This window comes from Gekko japonicus, unplaced genomic scaffold, assembly GCF_001447785.1.
Source record: "Gekko japonicus isolate JY-2015 unplaced genomic scaffold, Gekko_japonicus_V1.1 scaffold63, whole genome shotgun sequence".
Taxonomy (NCBI): Eukaryota; Metazoa; Chordata; class Lepidosauria; order Squamata; family Gekkonidae; genus Gekko; species Gekko japonicus.
In genome coordinates this window covers 467141-485885 of record NW_015168654.1, presented here as the reverse complement: position 1 = coordinate 485885, position 18745 = coordinate 467141, and the positions used below count along the sequence as shown (strand labels likewise).

At 41.5% G+C, this 18745-nt stretch overlaps 1 protein-coding gene across 1 annotated transcript in view; it reads right to left on the bottom strand.

The window, feature by feature from the left end:
* The window catches only part of LOC107113753 (interferon-induced very large GTPase 1-like), a 5623-nt gene extending 95 nt beyond the window's left edge, over window positions 1–5528 (bottom strand). Inside the window, exons 1-2 of the mRNA XM_015415117.1 lie at window positions 5156–5528; window positions 23–3880 (exon numbers count right to left, since the gene is read on the bottom strand). Of these exons, the coding sequence (XP_015270603.1) occupies window positions 23–3880; window positions 5156–5528 (4231 nt within the window). The remainder of the gene's footprint in view (window positions 1–22; window positions 3881–5155) is intronic.
* Window positions 5529–18745: the final 13217 nt, after the last annotated feature.

Here is an 18745-nt window from a genome sequence, read left to right as displayed (position 1 = left end):
CTGTTTTTAATACCACCTTCACTTCTGAAGTGTTCACAAAGGAAGTGTTCCATGTCAGTCCTAATATTTAATGTCTTTATGTGAGATGCAGGTAGAGATAATTCTGCAATCCATTCTTTCCACATTCCATTAAAATACCCTCTCAGTTCACTTTCATTCAGCTCACGGTCTCGGCAGTGTTGAGCTACTTCTTTGCTTTTTTTCAACAACTCATCTGTGTACACAGATTTCCTTTGTTCATATCTCCTCTGACGCTTCTTCAGATTAATAAGCTTTTCACAATTTTGAAAAGTTTTATTAATGAGATCTTCCATTAAAAAGTCTAACTTAATTTTAATATTCCCTTTCCACTGAATAATTTGATTGCTGTATTTGTCTTCTTTAAAATGCTTTTCCAAATCCACTTTAACATCTTCATACGTGTTCTTAATGCTCTCTTTCAGGGATGATTTGTCTATGTCATGGACCTTTCCATTTTGGATCTGGATGTTCAGCTTGTGGCCATAATCAAGCATAAAGCTCCTCAATTGCCAGGTCCATTTGCTATATTTGTTCTCTAGCCTACTGTAGGCAGCAATCTCCAGGGTATTTCTAAAGCTGAAAACAAAAGTTTCATTCAGCAAAGCCTGCCACAGGTTCTGAATGTGTGTTTTTAATTCAGAGAACTTCAGAAGGCCCTGTTGTGATTTTTTCTCTCCATCCAGGAGAATTCTGCTTTTTAGCTCCTGTACCTTTAGGCTGTAACTGGGATTTGGCGGGGCCATGGGTGGCTCTCCCTCCCAGAGATGAGGAAAGTAGTAAACATGAGAGTTTACGTCAAACTGGATCACTTCACTAAAGCAGCTAACATCACAGGATTCTTGCTGAGCAGCTGTGACCGTCATTTCATCCAGGCTTTGCTGGAGGCATCTTCGGCTTTCCCTGTTTTTTTCTTCTGTGGTTATTTCCCCAGCATTTTGGTGCACAAACAAACAGCTTGGGGAGAGGTTTACTTTTTTCATCCTCAGAAATGCCTGCACAGCTATCTGAAGCACATCTTGTATTTCTGAAGGGTTCTCTCCAAAAGTATTGATTACTGTCATGTTGCCAAGGCCAATGACAAAAGTGGCTAGCTCATTATCATGATTAAGTATTGTTCTGTTTTCTACTTTTGTAGCCCGAAGTCCTTCTGTATCAACAACAAGCAAATAATCAAAGTTCAGATTTGGCCTGAGCTCATCAGCCACTTTCACTAGTTGCATAAAAGCACCTTTAGTGCATCTCCCTGGACTGACACTGAACTGAAGACCAAACATGGTATTCAGGAGGGTTGACTTTCCTGTGCTCTGGCTTCCAAGGACACAAAGAACAAACACTTTTTTGTCCCCCAACTTCTCAGCTAATGTGTCAAAAATAGCACTAATCCATTTTATCGGCACATGCGATGCATCACCATCCATCAGCTCCATGGGATACCCTGAAACAACCAGATCAGCAGCTATCTGTGGCAGGAAATGGACAACTTGATTCTGTTGAGGCAACATATCCAAAACTTCATAAAGCTGAGCGACCTCTCTCAGAAGATGCTCTAAGCCAAAAGTGGACTCGCTTATTTCCTTTGATAATTCTTCTAGTTTAGAATGCAAGTCACTGTGTTCTCCTTTCAGCCTCTGTGTCCATAAATCATGGTACTTTTCTTGAAGTTCTGCTAGGTGATCTGAGGACAGGTTAGCTATAAAGATTTTAAGCCACTGCAGAAAGTACATTTTGGTATTATGTGAGGAAGAGTGCAGATGTGTAAGGAGTGACTTCATTAGGTCACTAAAGGGGAAAGCCTGGTTTAACTGATCTTGCTTTATTCTTTGCTTTGCAGAATTTATTTGGCTTATTTGCTGCTCAAGCCCCATGTTCTCATGGTCCTGCAAATGGTTTTGTTCTCTGTCTTTCTCACACCACATGTGCCATAATGTTCCCTGCAGAGGCAGCAGTATGCTTTTTCCCCTCAGGGTATGTTCATCTTTCAGAAGATTTACTGTATTTTCTGCCATGGCTTTGCCTGTTTTACACTCCTTTTTGTCCTCGTCTACCAAAAAGCCATGCTTTCGAGCAACAACTGCACACGTCTCAAGGCTGTGACAGCTGTTTGAAATGGTCAGAGCAGACTTAATTTCTTGTGCCAGTTCCTCAATTAATGCTGCCTCATTACGATTTTTGCCAGCTATTTTTACTCGCCTTGTGTGCCTGTTAGTTACAATTTGTTCTTTGTCAGTGCAAAGGAAAATGAAAGGTTTGGGAGACCTGAGGAGTTCTCTCAGAAAAGTTTTGCTATCTCCATGCCAATCATTTTCTGACAAGAGAATCACAGTGACAGAGGCTATCTCCTGCAAAAAATCAACCTGCTGCTTATGTTCCTTTGAGTCTCCATGAAGATTAGTGAATGCAATGCAAGTGTCAAACATGTCATTTTCCTTCCCCCCTGGACAGTACCAGGCAATTTCCACTACTCCTTTCATCAAGAGACAATTTATGTTGCTCCCTTTACAGTGACGATGGAAAAAGACACTATGCTTTTGTTTACTCAACAGATTGTTCAATAGCTGGGATTTCGAAGATGAAGATGTGCTAAACCTGATGAACGACACCACAGGTGTAGCTACCTGATAAATCAATTTCTCTGCACATTTGCTTCCCTTCTCTTGCCATTGCTTACGGACCAGGCAGAAGGACCAAAGAGGTAACTCTATTTGTGAAGTACAAGGAATGGGCACCAAAAGGGGGAGGGCAAACTGGCAGAACGAGAGCTTCGTTGCAATGTACTGTCTCATAAAATCATCTGCGCAGTAGAAAATGGCCATCTGGACATCCATTGGGTGGATGGACTTCTGAATGCTTAGAATAACTTCAGGACATCCCTCACTAGCATCCTCAAAAATGTAATCTAAATCATCTAAGTGTTCACTTGCATCTGATATGTTGGTTTCACCTTGCTGAAGACTAGTGTCATCTTTGTAAGCCACATATCTTGCCCTGTAGTCCAGCATTAGTATCTTTTCCAACAAATAACACGGCAGTTCTTGGTCAGTACTAGGGTGGTTGTCAAATAAAGATGTTTTCTGAATGAGATGGAAGTCTGACATTTTCATTTTATTCGGATAATGCTGTTCCAGCTGAAGTCTCGTCATCAAATTAAAAAACTCATTATTTAGCTTATTTTTCCTAATGTTGTCCTGGTTGGAATTCACATCTTTGCACTCTGAATTCCCTGACTGGTTGCTTTCCTGGAATATACTCGTTAGTTCTCTTAAGACATTCTCTTTTTGTTGATCATAATTTGTAGCTTCATAATTCCCATCAATAAGGTAATCCAAATCTCTTTCCAACAAGTTCCAGTTATTGCAGGTATTATGTTTTCTGAGGACAGCAGCAGTTTCATTTGTCAAAGAGTTTTTCATGCGGTCAATCATAAAAGCCAAGCGTTTGTTCTTCTCATCTGGAGGCACATCTTTATGATCAACTGATATTCTCATACCCATCTGAATTAAGTAAGCCTGAGCTCTATAAGCATCCTTCTCACAAAGAGCCAGATATTTCTGATGTGCTTCTTGCATTTCCATTAACATGAAGTCAATTTCTGGAGAGCCAAGGTGGCACTGGAACATATTATTTTCTACATGGTATCCTGCACTGTGTGCAATTGATAGCAGCAACAGCTCTAGATTTTCCTGGGAACTCTCTCTCAGGGCCTTCAGTAAGGAGTTGAAAGCCAGGCTCAGATCTGGGAAAATTTTCACTTTGCCCTCTTCTACTGCAGCAGAAGCAGAAACAGAAACTGCAGGATTGTGGACTTCATCCTTGATGCTGGTCTTCATTTGCTGAAGGATGCTAATAAAGTCAGCCAATTCTGTAATGGAGGGAGCTTGTGGCTGCTCATTTTCAGTACAAAAGATCCACTGCATGATGAATGATGAACGGGGAAAATGCCGAACTGCATAAATGTGAGGATCCAGAAGACTGCGGAGAAGAATTCGCATATAGCTGATGTCTACTAGATCTTTTTTCAATAATAAAACTGTTTGTTCCAGGAAATTCTGAAGTGCTGGATTTGACAGACATATATTCATCCACATCTGTTCTGACTTCGTTTTTTCATATAGCCTCTTTTTGAAATTAACTAGTTCCACTAATTTATCTGGATCAGTGGTGATCTTCCATTCTTTTAGGCCCTCCAAAAATACTGTGACCTCTTTCTCCACACCAAGCAGTTCCTCCCCACAAATCCTACTTACTTTTATGCCACTTAAGGCTTCGTAGGATTCCCTGAGACTGTCAGAAATGCCAAGAACATCTTCAAAATCTTCCTTGTGATTGGACAAGGCAATGTCCCATACAGGTATGAACTCATCACCCCGATCAATAACACTCCAGGTTTTATTACTAGCCAGTAGACCAGCTTTCCATGGTATGAGTGAATCCACTTCAGGGGGACCACCTGTTTTATATACAGAGAGCTGAATTTCTGTTTGTGATGATTTTTTATCAGTTCCTTCAGACGATGCATCTGTTTTGGATCCACCAAAGTCAATGCCACCACCTTGACCAGAATAGCAACCTGTTATGTGGGCAGAGAGAGCATTTTGGGTTCGTTTCTTCATTTCTTCTAGTTGATTTTTCTTAAAGCCCTCTGAAGACGCTCTCAACCAAAACATCCCACCAAAGTGAACGTGACAGTTAACATGAGAACCAAATCTCTTGAAAAAGCTCCCACATCTGCTCTTTAAAATGCTATCATTATCAGACCCATGTCTTGAAAGACATTCAATCTTTCTTAACTCTTGCAAAGCTGAACTGGCAAGCTTGAGCTGGTCCCTTGGGAAGTGGCACAAGGCCATTGGGATGTAGTTGTATTGGGCTGTGCAAATATAAGAATGTTCAGAAGAAGACTTCGAGGTTTTAGCAGATTCTGAAGCTCTCGTATAACTACCACAGGTCTTTGCACTGAATCCCTTTAACCCACGATTACAGGCAAGGCTAAAACTGAGGCCCAAATGTTCCACAACCTTCCTGAATGTAGATTCTTCTTCTGAAGATGAAAATTCAATTTTATCAAGACACGACCCATGAATTGGACCACAGAACTTGAATCCTTCTGGAATCTGGATGAGCTGCTCTCGCTTACCCAGCAGGTCTGTGATGTCTGTAGTCTGGTAAATGCCCTGCAGAGCCAGACCTCCCGATGCCCATGTTAAGATTTCATGGTCAGAGAGATTCTCACTTCTGGTCACTGGCTTTTCTGAATGTGCCTCTTGAGGGAGCTTCTTCTCTATCACTTCCCTCAAAGTCTCTTTGGGCTCCTTTAAGCCCTCAGAAGGAATTTTCACAGTATTCTGCCATTCCTTCACTGCTTTTTCATGCTGGACTTTTTCTTTCTGTAACTGTTCTTCTATATCCTTCAGGGCTGCTTCAGTTAATTTTTTTGAATCTTTTGATCTGTCTTCAGGGGATGATTCTTGAAGCTTCGGGAGTGAGTTCACGGGTTCCTTGCTGGCCATCGTCAGCAACAGTTGTGATGTTTGCTTCTCTCAGGTATGCTCTGTATGGTACACAGTCTTCCTATACCTGTGTTGTTCCTACAGAATGAGAAGCAAGAGAACAAATCAACCAGTACTTCTAATTTGATGGGGGAAATTCTAATAATATTGTAATAAAATTTTCAATCTCTATCTTACTGAGGCTCAAGTACCTTTGACGTCGGCAGGTGATGTCAAATCATGTACATATGGGTCAGGAAGATTCATGCTCTTCCCTGCATGGTGCATCCAAAGCATCTAGGCATCATGGGAACTGTAGATGACATGATAGTATAGCATCAGGAATAGGCATGGTCCCAAAAGTCTCTTGAACCTTTTTGGTCCCATTTCAGAGTCTGTGGTTTTCGAACTGACTGAGAAAAGGGGTCAAAAATAGATCCCTCAAATCTGGTGGGAGGATTTGGACTAAGTCTAGATCAGAGGTGTCAAACTCATTTGTTACGAGGGCCAGATCTGACATAAATTTCACTTTGTCGGGCTGGGCCATGCATGCCATAAAATGTAACATGAGGTACCAGCTGATTTCAGATGCCAAATGGCAATAGTTCCAGAGTTTGGGGTGAATGACAATAGCAAGCTTGATTGGACTACATGTGATATGCAGAGGGGCAGCAGGCATGGAGATACTAGCATTGCTAATGAGACAGGAAACCTAAGTCTCAGTTCCATCCAGGAAGATTCAGTCCAGGAGGATGCAAAGAATAAATGGACATAAGTCTGACATTAGAAACCACAACATTCAAAAAACAGTGGAGGGACATTTAACCTTCCAGGACATTCAGTTGCTGACCTAAGAGTAGCAGTTCTCTTACAAAGGAATTTCAAAGAGAGATTAGAAAGAGACACTGCTGAATTGTAACTGATAAAGAAGCTCAATGAATCCTCCAGAACTGAATTGAGACCTAGGTTACTTCTCTCATTACCAACGCCTGCTATTGTCATTTGGCACCTAAAATCTCTCCAAGATATAAGGACCAATGGACTCAAATCTAGCTGTATCTGAAGAAGTGAGCAGTGACTTACAAAAGCTCATTCTCTGCCATAAATTTTGTTAGGTGCTACTGGACTCTTGCTCCTTTCCTCTAATAAAGATTGCAAGCTGTGTTGCTAGGTTTCTCTCCCCCCCCTCATCTGTTTAAACTGGAGAGGAGGGTCCCTCCAAGTGAAATAATGTGTTTATTTCAAACTGGGCAAAATCAGTGCTATTGCATCAAAAGCAAAGAGGGACAGAAGAAAGGCAGCCAGAGAGGGAGACATGTGGAACTGGAACATATGGAACTGTAAATGTATTTTAAATACTTAGCCATCTACTTCCAGTCATTAAACAATGGAATCCAATCCAAGTGTTCTAATTCCTAATCAGGGTCAAATAGTCATTGAGAAATCTAATCTTAAAAAAACCCTTTTCAGAATAAGCCAAAATAATTTCCTTTTAATTCTCCTTTCCCCTTATCTCAACCTGCCCCTTCCTTTTAACGTGCATACGTGTGTGTGTGTGTGTGTGTGTGTGTGTGTGAGAGAGAGAGAGAGAGAGAGAGAGAGAGAGAGAGACCAAGTCTCAGAGGAGGAGAGCTCAGCCAATGGAGGGAAGGGAGATTTGCCTAGATTCTCTTCTGCATGAAGCCAGGACAAGGAAGAGGGAGCTGGGAAAAAGTGAGTGCCTACAGCAGCAGCCCCAGAGAAGAAAGCCAGTTGCTCATGGGCCAGATCCAAGCCCTGCAGGGGCTGGATCTGGCCTATGGGCTGTATGTTTGACACCCCTGGTCTAGATATTCCCCATCACTAGTAAATACTTTTAGATACTAACGTGATTTTATCCTTCCCTTGCCAGCTCTTCTTAACTCATTGTAGTTCGTTTTTGTTTTGTTGTTCCTTGGAAACTGCATTTTAAAGGACAAAGATAGTTTACCACATTTTGCACTTCTTGCAGCTCCATGTTTGGTTGTCACTATGTTTGTGAAGTTTAATTAAGTCTTTTCATCCAGCTGCCTCTTTGTTTCATTAGCCTGGTTATCATGAGAAATTTTAAATAATTATACGAGGACTGCTGCTTAGTTGATGTGTCTAAGTGCCTCTTTTATGTTTTTCCACATGCTGCCAACAAACTATGTATTTTTGAGCCTTTTCTTGATATTGGTGGTATTGTGCTTTGAGAAGGCAGCCTGTACACAGATTCAGTCATCTCATTCTTTTCTTTCAGGTATTTCCTGATCTTCTTTACAGATATGGCTATAAACTGGAGATCTTAGAAAATAGATATATTAATACAAAGCTATGCTTTTCAGATTTTTTTTTTGGGGGGGGGGAATACAGAGCTTTTTTCCTGCTAACCTAGCAGTTCAAAAGCAAGAAATTGCAAGTACACAAATAGGTACCGCTTCGATGGGAAGGTAACAGTGTTCCGTGCGCCTTGGCGTTTAGTCATGCTGGCCACATAACCACGGAAATGTCTTTGGACAGCGCTGGCTCTTTCGCTTAGAAACGGAGATGAGCACCGCAACCCTAGAGTCAGATTCAAATGGCTTTCGAGCAAGGGAAACCTTTACCTCTACCCTTTACCTTACAGAGCTTTTTAATGGGTTCTGCAGAAAGCAACTTCCCATACTCTCATTTTAATTTATTGAAAAACTTGAATCCCCAACCCCCAATTTTTGGATATATGTTGAGAGTCCTCCAAACCATCTTTTGTGAACATGAACTAAGGCACAGCATGAACAAACTGCAAACTGTTTTTTTATTTAATTTATTTTAATGTATATAAATTATATATATATATATATGTAAATAAATATAACGATAAATTAATGTTTAATTTAATATTGAGCAGAACAAACAGTTAAATCAGTTCAAACTAGCAGTGTTTTTGGAAATCCTTTGCAGATCTACTCAGGTCTAGTTTATGGGGTTCACACCCAGGAAAGACTTTTTACGACTGCAGCCTTAAACAAACTGCAGGAATTTGTTTGAACCAGATTAAAAACATTCTGAAACAGGGGGCGGGGCTACAGGCTCAGCGATATGGTCAGCACCAGGAATTCCTCCTGGGTGCCACCGACTCTTTGTTCTATTTAGAGGAGTTTTTGGGGGATCCCGAACTCCACTGGACCTCCTGGAGGGAGGTCTGGTGCAAGGGACTCGATTTGAGTCCCCTTTTTGTGGCTAAAGTGGGTGGAAGCCCTGGATTGTCCCAAAGCAAAGAATGAAGAAACGTGTCAAGGTCTGGGGTGCAGGTAGAGGGAAGTCCAAGTTCAGTCCAGGGTCTTGTGCCAAAGGGAGTGGAGCAGGAGCCGAGAGCGAAAGTCAAAAGCACAAACCTGGAGCAAGGTTGTTCAAGTCAGAGTCAGAAGCTGGAGGAGAGGAGCAGGAACGAGGTCTGGAATCAGGAGGTGAAGTAAATGCAAGGCATCGCGGAGGTGACGAGTTTGCTTCCACAAAGGAGACAGCTTAGAGCCTAAAGCTAAATAGCCCTTTGCTGCTGTTTCCAATTAGTGTAGCGGCACCAGCAGCCAAGCGTCTGTCAAAACTCAGGGCTAACTGGCCATCTGCTCCGCAAACGAGCTGCACGTCACGTCATTGCTAAGTCCTGCCAGAGTTGGTCTCATAAGTGATCAACTCTTGGGGGCAAGTCAGGAGGGCTTTCCATCTGTGGTTGCTCCTCGTCGGCTGTTTCTGAGCCGGGTGCCAGTGCGGGCGGTGATGGCAAACTGCCCGTCTCTGAAGCTTCAGAGGGGCCAGCTTGTCAGCGAGCTGCCATTTCTTTGGGACAAGCCTCGTCCCTTTCTCCTCCCCGCCCCTCCCTTACTCCTGTAGTTGTTATCCTCTTCATGTGGTGCATCTGTAACTGCCAAGGTTCTCCAGCTGGTGGGATAGGGTGTTGTGTCTTTCTGCTCTGGCTTGTTTAATATTCCCGTGTGAACTCAACTTGTGTTTATGGAACTGGCCGTTGCTGTTCTCATACTGCTTCGCGCCTTTTCTAATCTGCAACCTAACGAGGGAAATGAGCTCATTGGGTTGAACCTGGTTTGAAGTTCCTTTAATACACCGTCCCTGACTCTTGTAGTTATTCCTAACAATCTCTGTATGTTCATGATCGACCAAGCTTTGGAAATAAATCTTCTTTTTGAACGTGGGTCTATTCTCCTGATTTGGGATCTAACACAGCTGCGGGTTCTGCTGGAGCTGGCAATGGTCCTTCCTCAGCACCCATGACAAAATGCAGTTATGACAGCCATAACTGCACCAGCTGTGTACGCCCTGAATCAAGAGAGTTAATCTGAGCCTCATCTGTGACATTGATGAAGAAATACACTGTTAAGTACCTGGAAAAGCATAACTGAAGAAGCCGATTACTTTCTCTTTAAGCCCCTTTAAAATTCAAAAAGATACTGAAAAGAGGGTGACTCCCCCCCTCTTTCCTTTGCGGAGCGGCTGGGACGATTTACATAAAGAAACCTGAGATAAATATTTCCTGGGGCAAAGGGAGACTCTGGTTTAAGCGTCTATAAAAAGATTTTAAAATTTTCTTGAAAAAAGGAAGAAAGAAAGAGTTATTTAGAGTTGACTCTGTTACTTTGTGGCAACTTTTTATGACATCATGCTTCATTGCTGGGAACGGTGGAGCTTATTATGTTTAGTGTTCCTAGTGGAGTTGTAAGCATCTGACTTGTGCTGAAAGATCCTTAGTTGTCAACAGCTCTAAACACGGTCAGCTTTGAAAAGCTTACTGGCAATAACTAGCAGAGAGTGTGGACTTTGCTGGGACTTTTGATACTGCTTTAAAATGGAGGGACAGGACCCAAAAAGAAAAATGCCAGATGATGTATGCCTAGAGAGCTCCGCAGAAATTAATCAACTGCAGGTTTCTTGGGAGGAGTTCTGGGCTATGATTGTGGACGAAGTCACCCTAGCATTTAAAGAAGCTTTGGAACCAGTAATGGATAAATATACTCCAACACTAAGTCAAACTACAATGCAGACAAAGGAACCCCAACATCAAACAGTGCAAGAAGCAGAACAGCATTATAATTTTGTGGACTTAACCTACAAAGGAGAATCCCAGCATCAAATTATACAAGATGCAGGACAATCCAAAGTGCAAGACACAGAACAATTCTCCAATCAAGTTGATCAAATCTACAGTGAGAACAACAGATCCACTAAAACACTGTCAAATTCTGGAATCCTCAAAGCTATATTCCAAAGAGAAGATGAAACAGAAGCGGTGGAAACCTCAACCACCTTAAAAATTGAACGCAGATGGCAAGTGTTACCTCCATCTGTAAGGAAAAGAGGCATAGAATGCTGATCTTATTGAAAAAAGGAGTTACAAAAAGAAAATAATCAAGCTTTTTAAATAAGACTGATCTGGACATGATACAGAGAATCTGTTTTTGTGTAAGATGGGCTAGGGAAAACTGCATTTGCAATTACTTAATATTGCTTATAATTGAATGTATTTTTTGTTTTTATGCATTTATAACATTATTGTCCACAATAAAATTAAGGAGGATTTTAAAAGAAGGCAAGCTAAACAGAAGACAGTATAAAATATTAGAGATTAAGTTGTAAAAAAGGAGCGAGCTAGAGTATATATGTGAATGCTTATTTGAATAAATTTGGTTAGAGAAGGATAATATTTAGATAAGGAAACTAATAGAGGATTATAGAGAATGTAATTCATAAAGGTATTAAGCTGGTTTGACACATGAAGCAGACTAGAGAATCTACTTTTGCTGACGTCAAAATAATTGACACAAAATAAACCAGCACAAATAGAAATGGGATATAACTTGAAATAGAAATGGGATATAAGAGCCAGTTTGGTGTAGTGGTTAAGTGTGCGGACTCTAATCTGGGAGAACTGGGTTTGATTCCCCACTCCTCCACTTGCACCTGGCTGGATGACCTTGGGCAAGCTGTAGTTCTGATAAGAGCTGTTCTTGAAAAAGAGCAGTTTCTGTCAAGAGCTCTCTCAGTCCCACCTACCTCACAGGGTGTCTGTTGTGGGGAGAGGATGGGAAAGGAGTTTGTAAGCCACTCTGAGATACTTTTGGGTAGTGAAGGGCGGGGTATAAATCCAATCTCTTCTTCTAATACACAATTTTAGTTTATAGAAGATTATTGTAGAATGCTTAATCAGGAGAGAACTTGTTTTTGTTATTAATAGAGATGCAAAAAGTATAGAATGTGGTGATTATGTAACTTTGAGATATATGCATAGTTCAAACTCATAGAACAGGATTGCTAAAAATCTTGTTTATGTATTGAGCCTGAACTGTCCTTGCAAAAGGACTTAGCTTGGGATGCATAACAATAGATTGCTAGGATCCTAGAATGGACCAGTAGGGAGACAGGGATTCTAGAGTAAACCAACTGGGAAACAATGGAGTGTAAATAGCCTATTGTTGGGAGTGGGGTGTGTTTTGGGTGTAACCCTTTTCAGGCATAAATACCTGGCTTTGGCCAAGGATAGCCAGTCTTCTTTCTCTTGCTGAATCACTAATAAACTATGAGCTGATCACTTCTATGTGTCTGAACCCAGTATATTTCAATAACATAGACATGCAAAAATAATAATTGATCATATGGTGGAAAATTGGTATATAGACTTATATGTAAGAGGTGACCTAAGAGATATGATGTTGTCATTACTACTCTCATTTATGTTTGCTCGTTTGTTTGTCTGTATGTCTGTTAAAAATAATAAAAAAATATTCAAAATAAGTTCTAAAACAAAACACTCTTAACTACCTTTCTGAAACTTAATAGGAATGATGAGTAGAGCTGTGGTGGTATAAGACTTGGGTTGAATCCAATCAGACACAGGTTAGGCCCCATTATAAAGCCCGTTGTGGGTGATGATAAAAATGAGTCTCATGGAGAAGAGAGGTCCATAGTCCTGGAACTTCTTTTTTGTTTCCTTTACAAACCTTTCAAACTCCCCCCTTCCCCATCTTTTACAGACAGGACTGAGGTTTCTGACCAGGGGTGAGGGACCCCTCCTCATAGTTTCCCACAAGTGGGGGCATACAAGACATCAATCTGTCAGGTGTCATACAAACTGACTCTAGCTCCCCAAAGAAATTATGCATGGGGTGGAGAGAGTTGACAGAGGCCTATTACGCATGGGTGTTTTCCATTGCTTTCACCATGCATGTCCACTGGGTTTTGTTTTCTTCCTTTCAGTGCTCAGATCCCTTTTTGGTAACTGTTTCCCCAGGTTTTCTGAGAGTGCTTTTGGCCTACTACGCATGCATCGCTTACTGCAGATTTTCTGAGCAGTAAGCCTTTAAGCTCGATGTGTGGGGGGAGGCATCCAAAGTTTTTTTAAATTTACGCAATTGCCCTATCGCAACTGTGCAGTAGCATCCAGCATGCATCTTCCATTTAAATCCTTGTGGTTCAGTTTTGCACATGCGTTTTAGAGTTAATAAAATGGAACACAAAGGAGAGCAGGCAAATGGGGAAAACCTGATGTTGAAACTGACAAGACTATTTTTGAAACAGAGGAGCATCTGTGAAGCCCTTTTTCCCCTATTGCCAAGCACTAGGGGATTCTGTGTTATTGGCCACTGTGAAAACTGGGAGTCACACCTCATACTATGGGGAACACATTGAGTGTGTAGAATGCACAGTAGAACCCAATAACACTGACATTGCAAGCTTTGATTGTTGGCAACGTGTCTGCACACACCTGTACAAAGTTGGCTGCAACTCCACCACTCTTTGCACAGGGCTGCAATTTGTATCAGGCAGGAGTCCTCTAGCAGAAACTCTGGAGGGCTTTTTTAGTCTCCTGCCACTAAATTGAAAACATTTTTTTTTGGTATTTTCACTGATGCCCTAGCGCAGCTGCGATATGGCAGTTGTGTAAATTAAAAAAATATTTGGACGCCAACCCTACATGTCACAAGTGACATTCCCACCCTGGTTTAGAAAAGTGCGGTTTTTAAAAAATTGTAGCTGCAGAATAAATACACCAAAGGAAAAATGGTGCATAAGGTGGGCACATAATCTGAAGTCAGGCTTAAAGGCTTCCTGCTCAGAAAACCTGCAATAAGCTGTGCGTGTGTTGTAGGCCAAAGATAACTTTTCCTCCCTCTCCCCAGAATTTGAGGGCATCCAATGAAGCTGATGGGCGGTAGATTCAGGACAGACAAAAGGAAATACTTTACACAGAAAGTGATTAAAAAGTGGAATTCACTGCCAGAGGATGTAGTGATGGCCACAGGAATAAAGATCTTATTAGACAGATTCATTCTATCTATCAGTGGCTACTAGCCACAGTGACTGAGGGGGACCTCCACATTGAGAGGCTCTAAACCTCTGCATTCCAGAGCCAGAAGGCAACATCAGGGGAATGTCTCAGCCTCTCTGCCCTGTTGCTGGCTATGAGATGTTCTAGGGATAATTTGTCAAACCCCGCAGGTGTGGAATTAGTACAGCTTTGCACCCAATTTTATAAAATCTGGCTGAATGGTCTGACAAATTTTGACAAATCACATGAGTATACATACATTTCTGTTAGGGGATGTAGTGTTATTGACTACATCTTAATTTCCCCCTCCTCTATGCCTTTTGTTTCTGACTATAGTCGGAGATCAGACGTTTAGTGATCATTTACCTTTGATATGTGTTTTTGATATCAATGGGAATTCCTCACCTGCTGTGTCTCAGGACCTGGAATTTCTGCCAAAGATCTCCCGATCTCCAGACTTAGGCCTAAAGATTCCAAAATTGCTGAAATCGAACACTGGTTTAGATCTTAAATCTGCACTAATTAATTCCTCTAATCCCATAGAGGCGATACAAACCTATGGAAATTTATTAAATTTTATTACTGAATCCCTAAAACAGGAACCTAAAAGGGTTACATCTAAACAGGTAGTAAAATCACAAACTGCTTTGTGGTTCGATCAAGAATGTAGGAATATAAAAGTCCATTTACGTTCCATTTACTGCAAATTTCGTCATTCTGCAGCTACCTGCATGCCAGCGGAGTACCAGAAACTCAAAAATTATTTACATCATCTTATAAAGACTAAAAGGTTGACCTTTATTAATAAACAGTGGGAACAACTTCTCAGTGCTATTACCCAGAATGATACCAGGCAGTTTTGGGCCATTATTAATGGTGCCACTCGTTCTGAGATACCCTTTATATCAGCTATTATGCCTGAAACATGGTTCCAATACTTTTCTGATTTATTTTATGAGGATTCTTTCAAAGGAATGCAATTGGTTTATTCTCCCCTGGATGGTCTCCCGGAGTGGCCTCCTGTTACTCCGGAGGAAATAACACCTCTTATTGATCAATTAAAATTAGGCAAAGCTCCTGGCCCAGATGTGATCATCCCTGAGGTATTGAAAGCTGACCCAGAGTGGTGGGCCTCCCCGCTAGCTGCTCTTTTCACCATGGTAAATAAGACAGGCCAGATGCCAGCAGCTTGGACCAACGCAATAATTGTCCCCATCTACAAAAAGGGTTGTCACCTTAATCCCTCAAATTTTAGACCTATTAGTCTTTTATCTGTCATCGGGAAACTTTATGCTAAATTTTTGCAAATTAAGCTCGACACTTGGATGGTATTTAGTAAAATCTTAGGACCAGAACAGGTTGGTTTCTGCCAGGGGAAGTCAGCTCTGGACCACTGTTTAGTCCTCACCCATTTGATCAATAAGTACGTAAGAAGGAAAAGGTCTAAACTGTATATTGCCTTTTTGGATCTCAAAGGGGCCTTTGATTCTATTTCAAGGGAACTTCTCTGGGTAAAGCTAGAGGGGACGTCTTTGGATAGGAGGTTATTATTTCTTATTAAAAGACTTTACACCTCCACATTCTGTCAGGTCAGGTGTTCCTCGTCTGGGAGACTTTCCCCTAAGATCTGTATTAGGAAAGGGGTAAAGCAGGGGTGCATTTTAGCCCCCCATCTGTTTAACCTTTTTCTAAATGACCTTGCCCCTTTTTTGTCATCAGTAGACGGTCATAGCCCTAGACTTGGTTCCTCTCTTATTCCCTTGTTATTATATGCAGACGACACGGTTCTTTTATCTACTTCTCGTGTTGGATTAAATCGTTTACTGAACCGTTGCCATGAATATTGCGTGATTAACAGATTGGAGTTGAATTATGAAAAATCAAAGGTGTTAGTCATCCCCTATCCCCGAAAATCTCATAAGTGGATTATTAATGGCAACAAACTTGAACAGGTTAAGCACTTCAAATATCTGGGCATTTATTTCCAATCCAATGCTACTTGGTCCTACCATCGTAAAATGGCTATTAATGTAGCTAAAGTTAGTGCTGCAGCAATTTCTCGCTTCTATTTTTCTGCTCGAGGTAACCAGTATGTGCCAGCTGCACTTAAAGCCTTCAATGCTAAAACTGGAGCTCAGTTACTGTATGGGGTACCTCTCTGGATTGACTCAATGGACATTTCAGTTGAACGAGTCCACTCTACCTTTCTGCGAAAGGTCATGGGGGTACCTATGTGTGTTCCATATGCTGCTCTGTGTTTGGAGTGCGGTCAGAACTTGCTGGCTACTAAAGCATGGATCCACACGATTAAATTTTGGTTACGAGTCCATTTTAACTCTGACCCCTTCAGTTATATGTACCAACTACTTTCGGAATCTGATAATTCCAGATGGCTATCTTACATCGAAGCCAAAATAAGTGCCCTGAATTTGTCCCTAGAATCCTTATATATGCTTTCTGAGTCTGAGATTTTGGTTACGACTCCATTTTAACTCTGACCCCTTCAGTTATATGTACCAACTACTTTCGGAATCTGATAATTCCAGATGGCTATGTTACATCGAAGCCAAAATAAGTGCCCTGAATTTGTCCCTAGAATCCTTATATATGCTTTCTGAGTCTGAGGCCTTTTTAAAAATAAAATCTAGATTATTGGGATCAGAGCTACAAACTCTTTATAGCCTGGCTAACAGAACCTGTTCTCCCTTACATCTGGGGATTATTCCTAATGCAAATCTTCCAGCAGTATACCTCTATCAACTCATAGCTCCAAATTTGCGTAGAGCCATATCCTTGGCTAGATTTAATGTTCTTCCTTCAGCTATTTTATCTGGCAGATTCCAAGGGATTCCCTATCCTAGCAGGTGCTGTCCTTGTAGGAAGGATTGTGTTGAAACTGTTGCCCATGTTCTCTTCCAGTGCCCTCTCTATTTGGCGTCCCGTCGGGATCTTCTATATCCCATATTAGGCCATTTTTTAGAGTCCCTCATGATTTTAAGCTTCTTTTCTTGCTCGATAACACAGACACAGAAATAACTGAAATAACAAGCAAAGTTTCTCTGCAGTGCCATGGCCCTACGGCCTGATAAATGATATGATGAATTAGGTTTTTCTTTATGATGATACTCTGTGATGTTACTCGGCAATTTTAATTTGACTCTGTGTGTACTTAGATTACTGTATTTTTTATTTATATGCCAATAAAAGGCTTTGGATTGACTTCCTGCCTACAAAAGTTCTGTGGTGAAACAGGCCTTGCTATAAAGTACATAGCTGAAGATGCTTGCCACGTAGTTGTGTGCACCATTGGCCTATCTAGCTCAGCTCTGTGTACTCCAACTGGCAGCAGATTTCCAGGATCTCAAACACAGAAAGAGGTTTCCCAAGACCTGCAACCCAAGGGCACAAATGGACATGAGTGTGGAAAAGACTGACTAAGCAATGCAAAATGGTTGTGCCGTAGAACCATCTCAACAAAGTGATTGTTGTGGCACAATAATTATGATGAGTCACTTCATCAGATACAAGAAATTCCAAGGGGGGTAGGGGGGTGGGTGGGGCAGGGGGTGGGGAGAGAGAGAGAGAGAGAGAGAGAGAGAGAGAGAGAGAGAGAGAGAGAGAGAGAAACACACACAGAAACACAAACAAAGCTAAAAACAGCAGAGGGAAGAGGAAAAAGAGTTACTATACAGAAAGGGCGGAGGGCTCATTTGTTAAGGATCTGGGAATATGACATGGCATCAAAAGGCCCAGCTGCATGCAAAAGAGCAAACAATCCTGTCAGAAGATGTCACTCCTGGGAACATGCAGGGTTCCTTCCTAAACACAGGTACTCACCATGACTATTATTTTAATACAAATCCAGCGTCGAGTAGTGGTTAAGAGCAGCGGACTCTAATCTGGGTTTGAATCCCCACTCCTCCTCCACCTGAAGCCAGATGTGTAACCTTGGATCCTGTAAGCCCTCTCAACACCACCTACCTCACAGGGTGTCTGTTGTGGGGAGAGGAAGGGAAGATGATTGCAAGCCGCTCTGAGACTCCTTCGGGTAATGTAAACCAGGGTGTAAAAACCAACTTTTCGTCTCTTCTTCTCCTTTGCATAACTTGCAGGCAGCCTCTAGACAGCACTTCCTAAGGGTTTACTGGAAAACAAAAGTGAAAGTACTTTAGATACTGAGCTGTGTCACCACCTAACGCCCTTCCACTAGGTCGTGAAGTCATCAAATGCAGGCATAACATTCCCTGAGCTCTGCAGTTTCCAGCTACTGTCACAAGTGTTTTAACTTGCAGTTTCTCGTGTACCCAACAAGATATTCTCTTGATTCTTTCACTGCAGTATTCCAGACACTTCATACTAGCTTACAGTGTTACTGAGTTCAGTTTCCCTTGCATATTTGAGTGTATGTTTCGTTTATTTTACAAGCATATAATAGGGGAAAGTGGTGGATGTCTGTTGTATGATGGTATTGTCAATTCTCACTCTATTTCAGATTTTTTGGGGTAGATCAGTTTGCCACAACAAATCCAGAAGGGAACTGGGGGTTCTGCACATCCCCTTCTTCTGCTCAGTATTAAAGCCAGCCTTATAGACTAGAATTTTCAAAGGACACTTAAAAGCACACTGCCTGCATCAAAGATGACAGAACAATGAATGTGGTTCATCACACGGCTGTCATCCCCACTTTGCATGTGAGCATAAATTGTCAAATAATACTAAGAGGGTAATAACTTCTGGTTTTCAGTATTACTTTTTATTTACCATAGACACAGCATGAGATAGTAATATGCACAAACTCATACTTAGGTAAGACGTCTTCACATACAGCAAACTTCAATCATAATCTCCAGTTACCAAAAATAACAGCCATACAGGATATTGGTGTACCATCACAAACGTTCAAGGGAACCAACAAATGTAA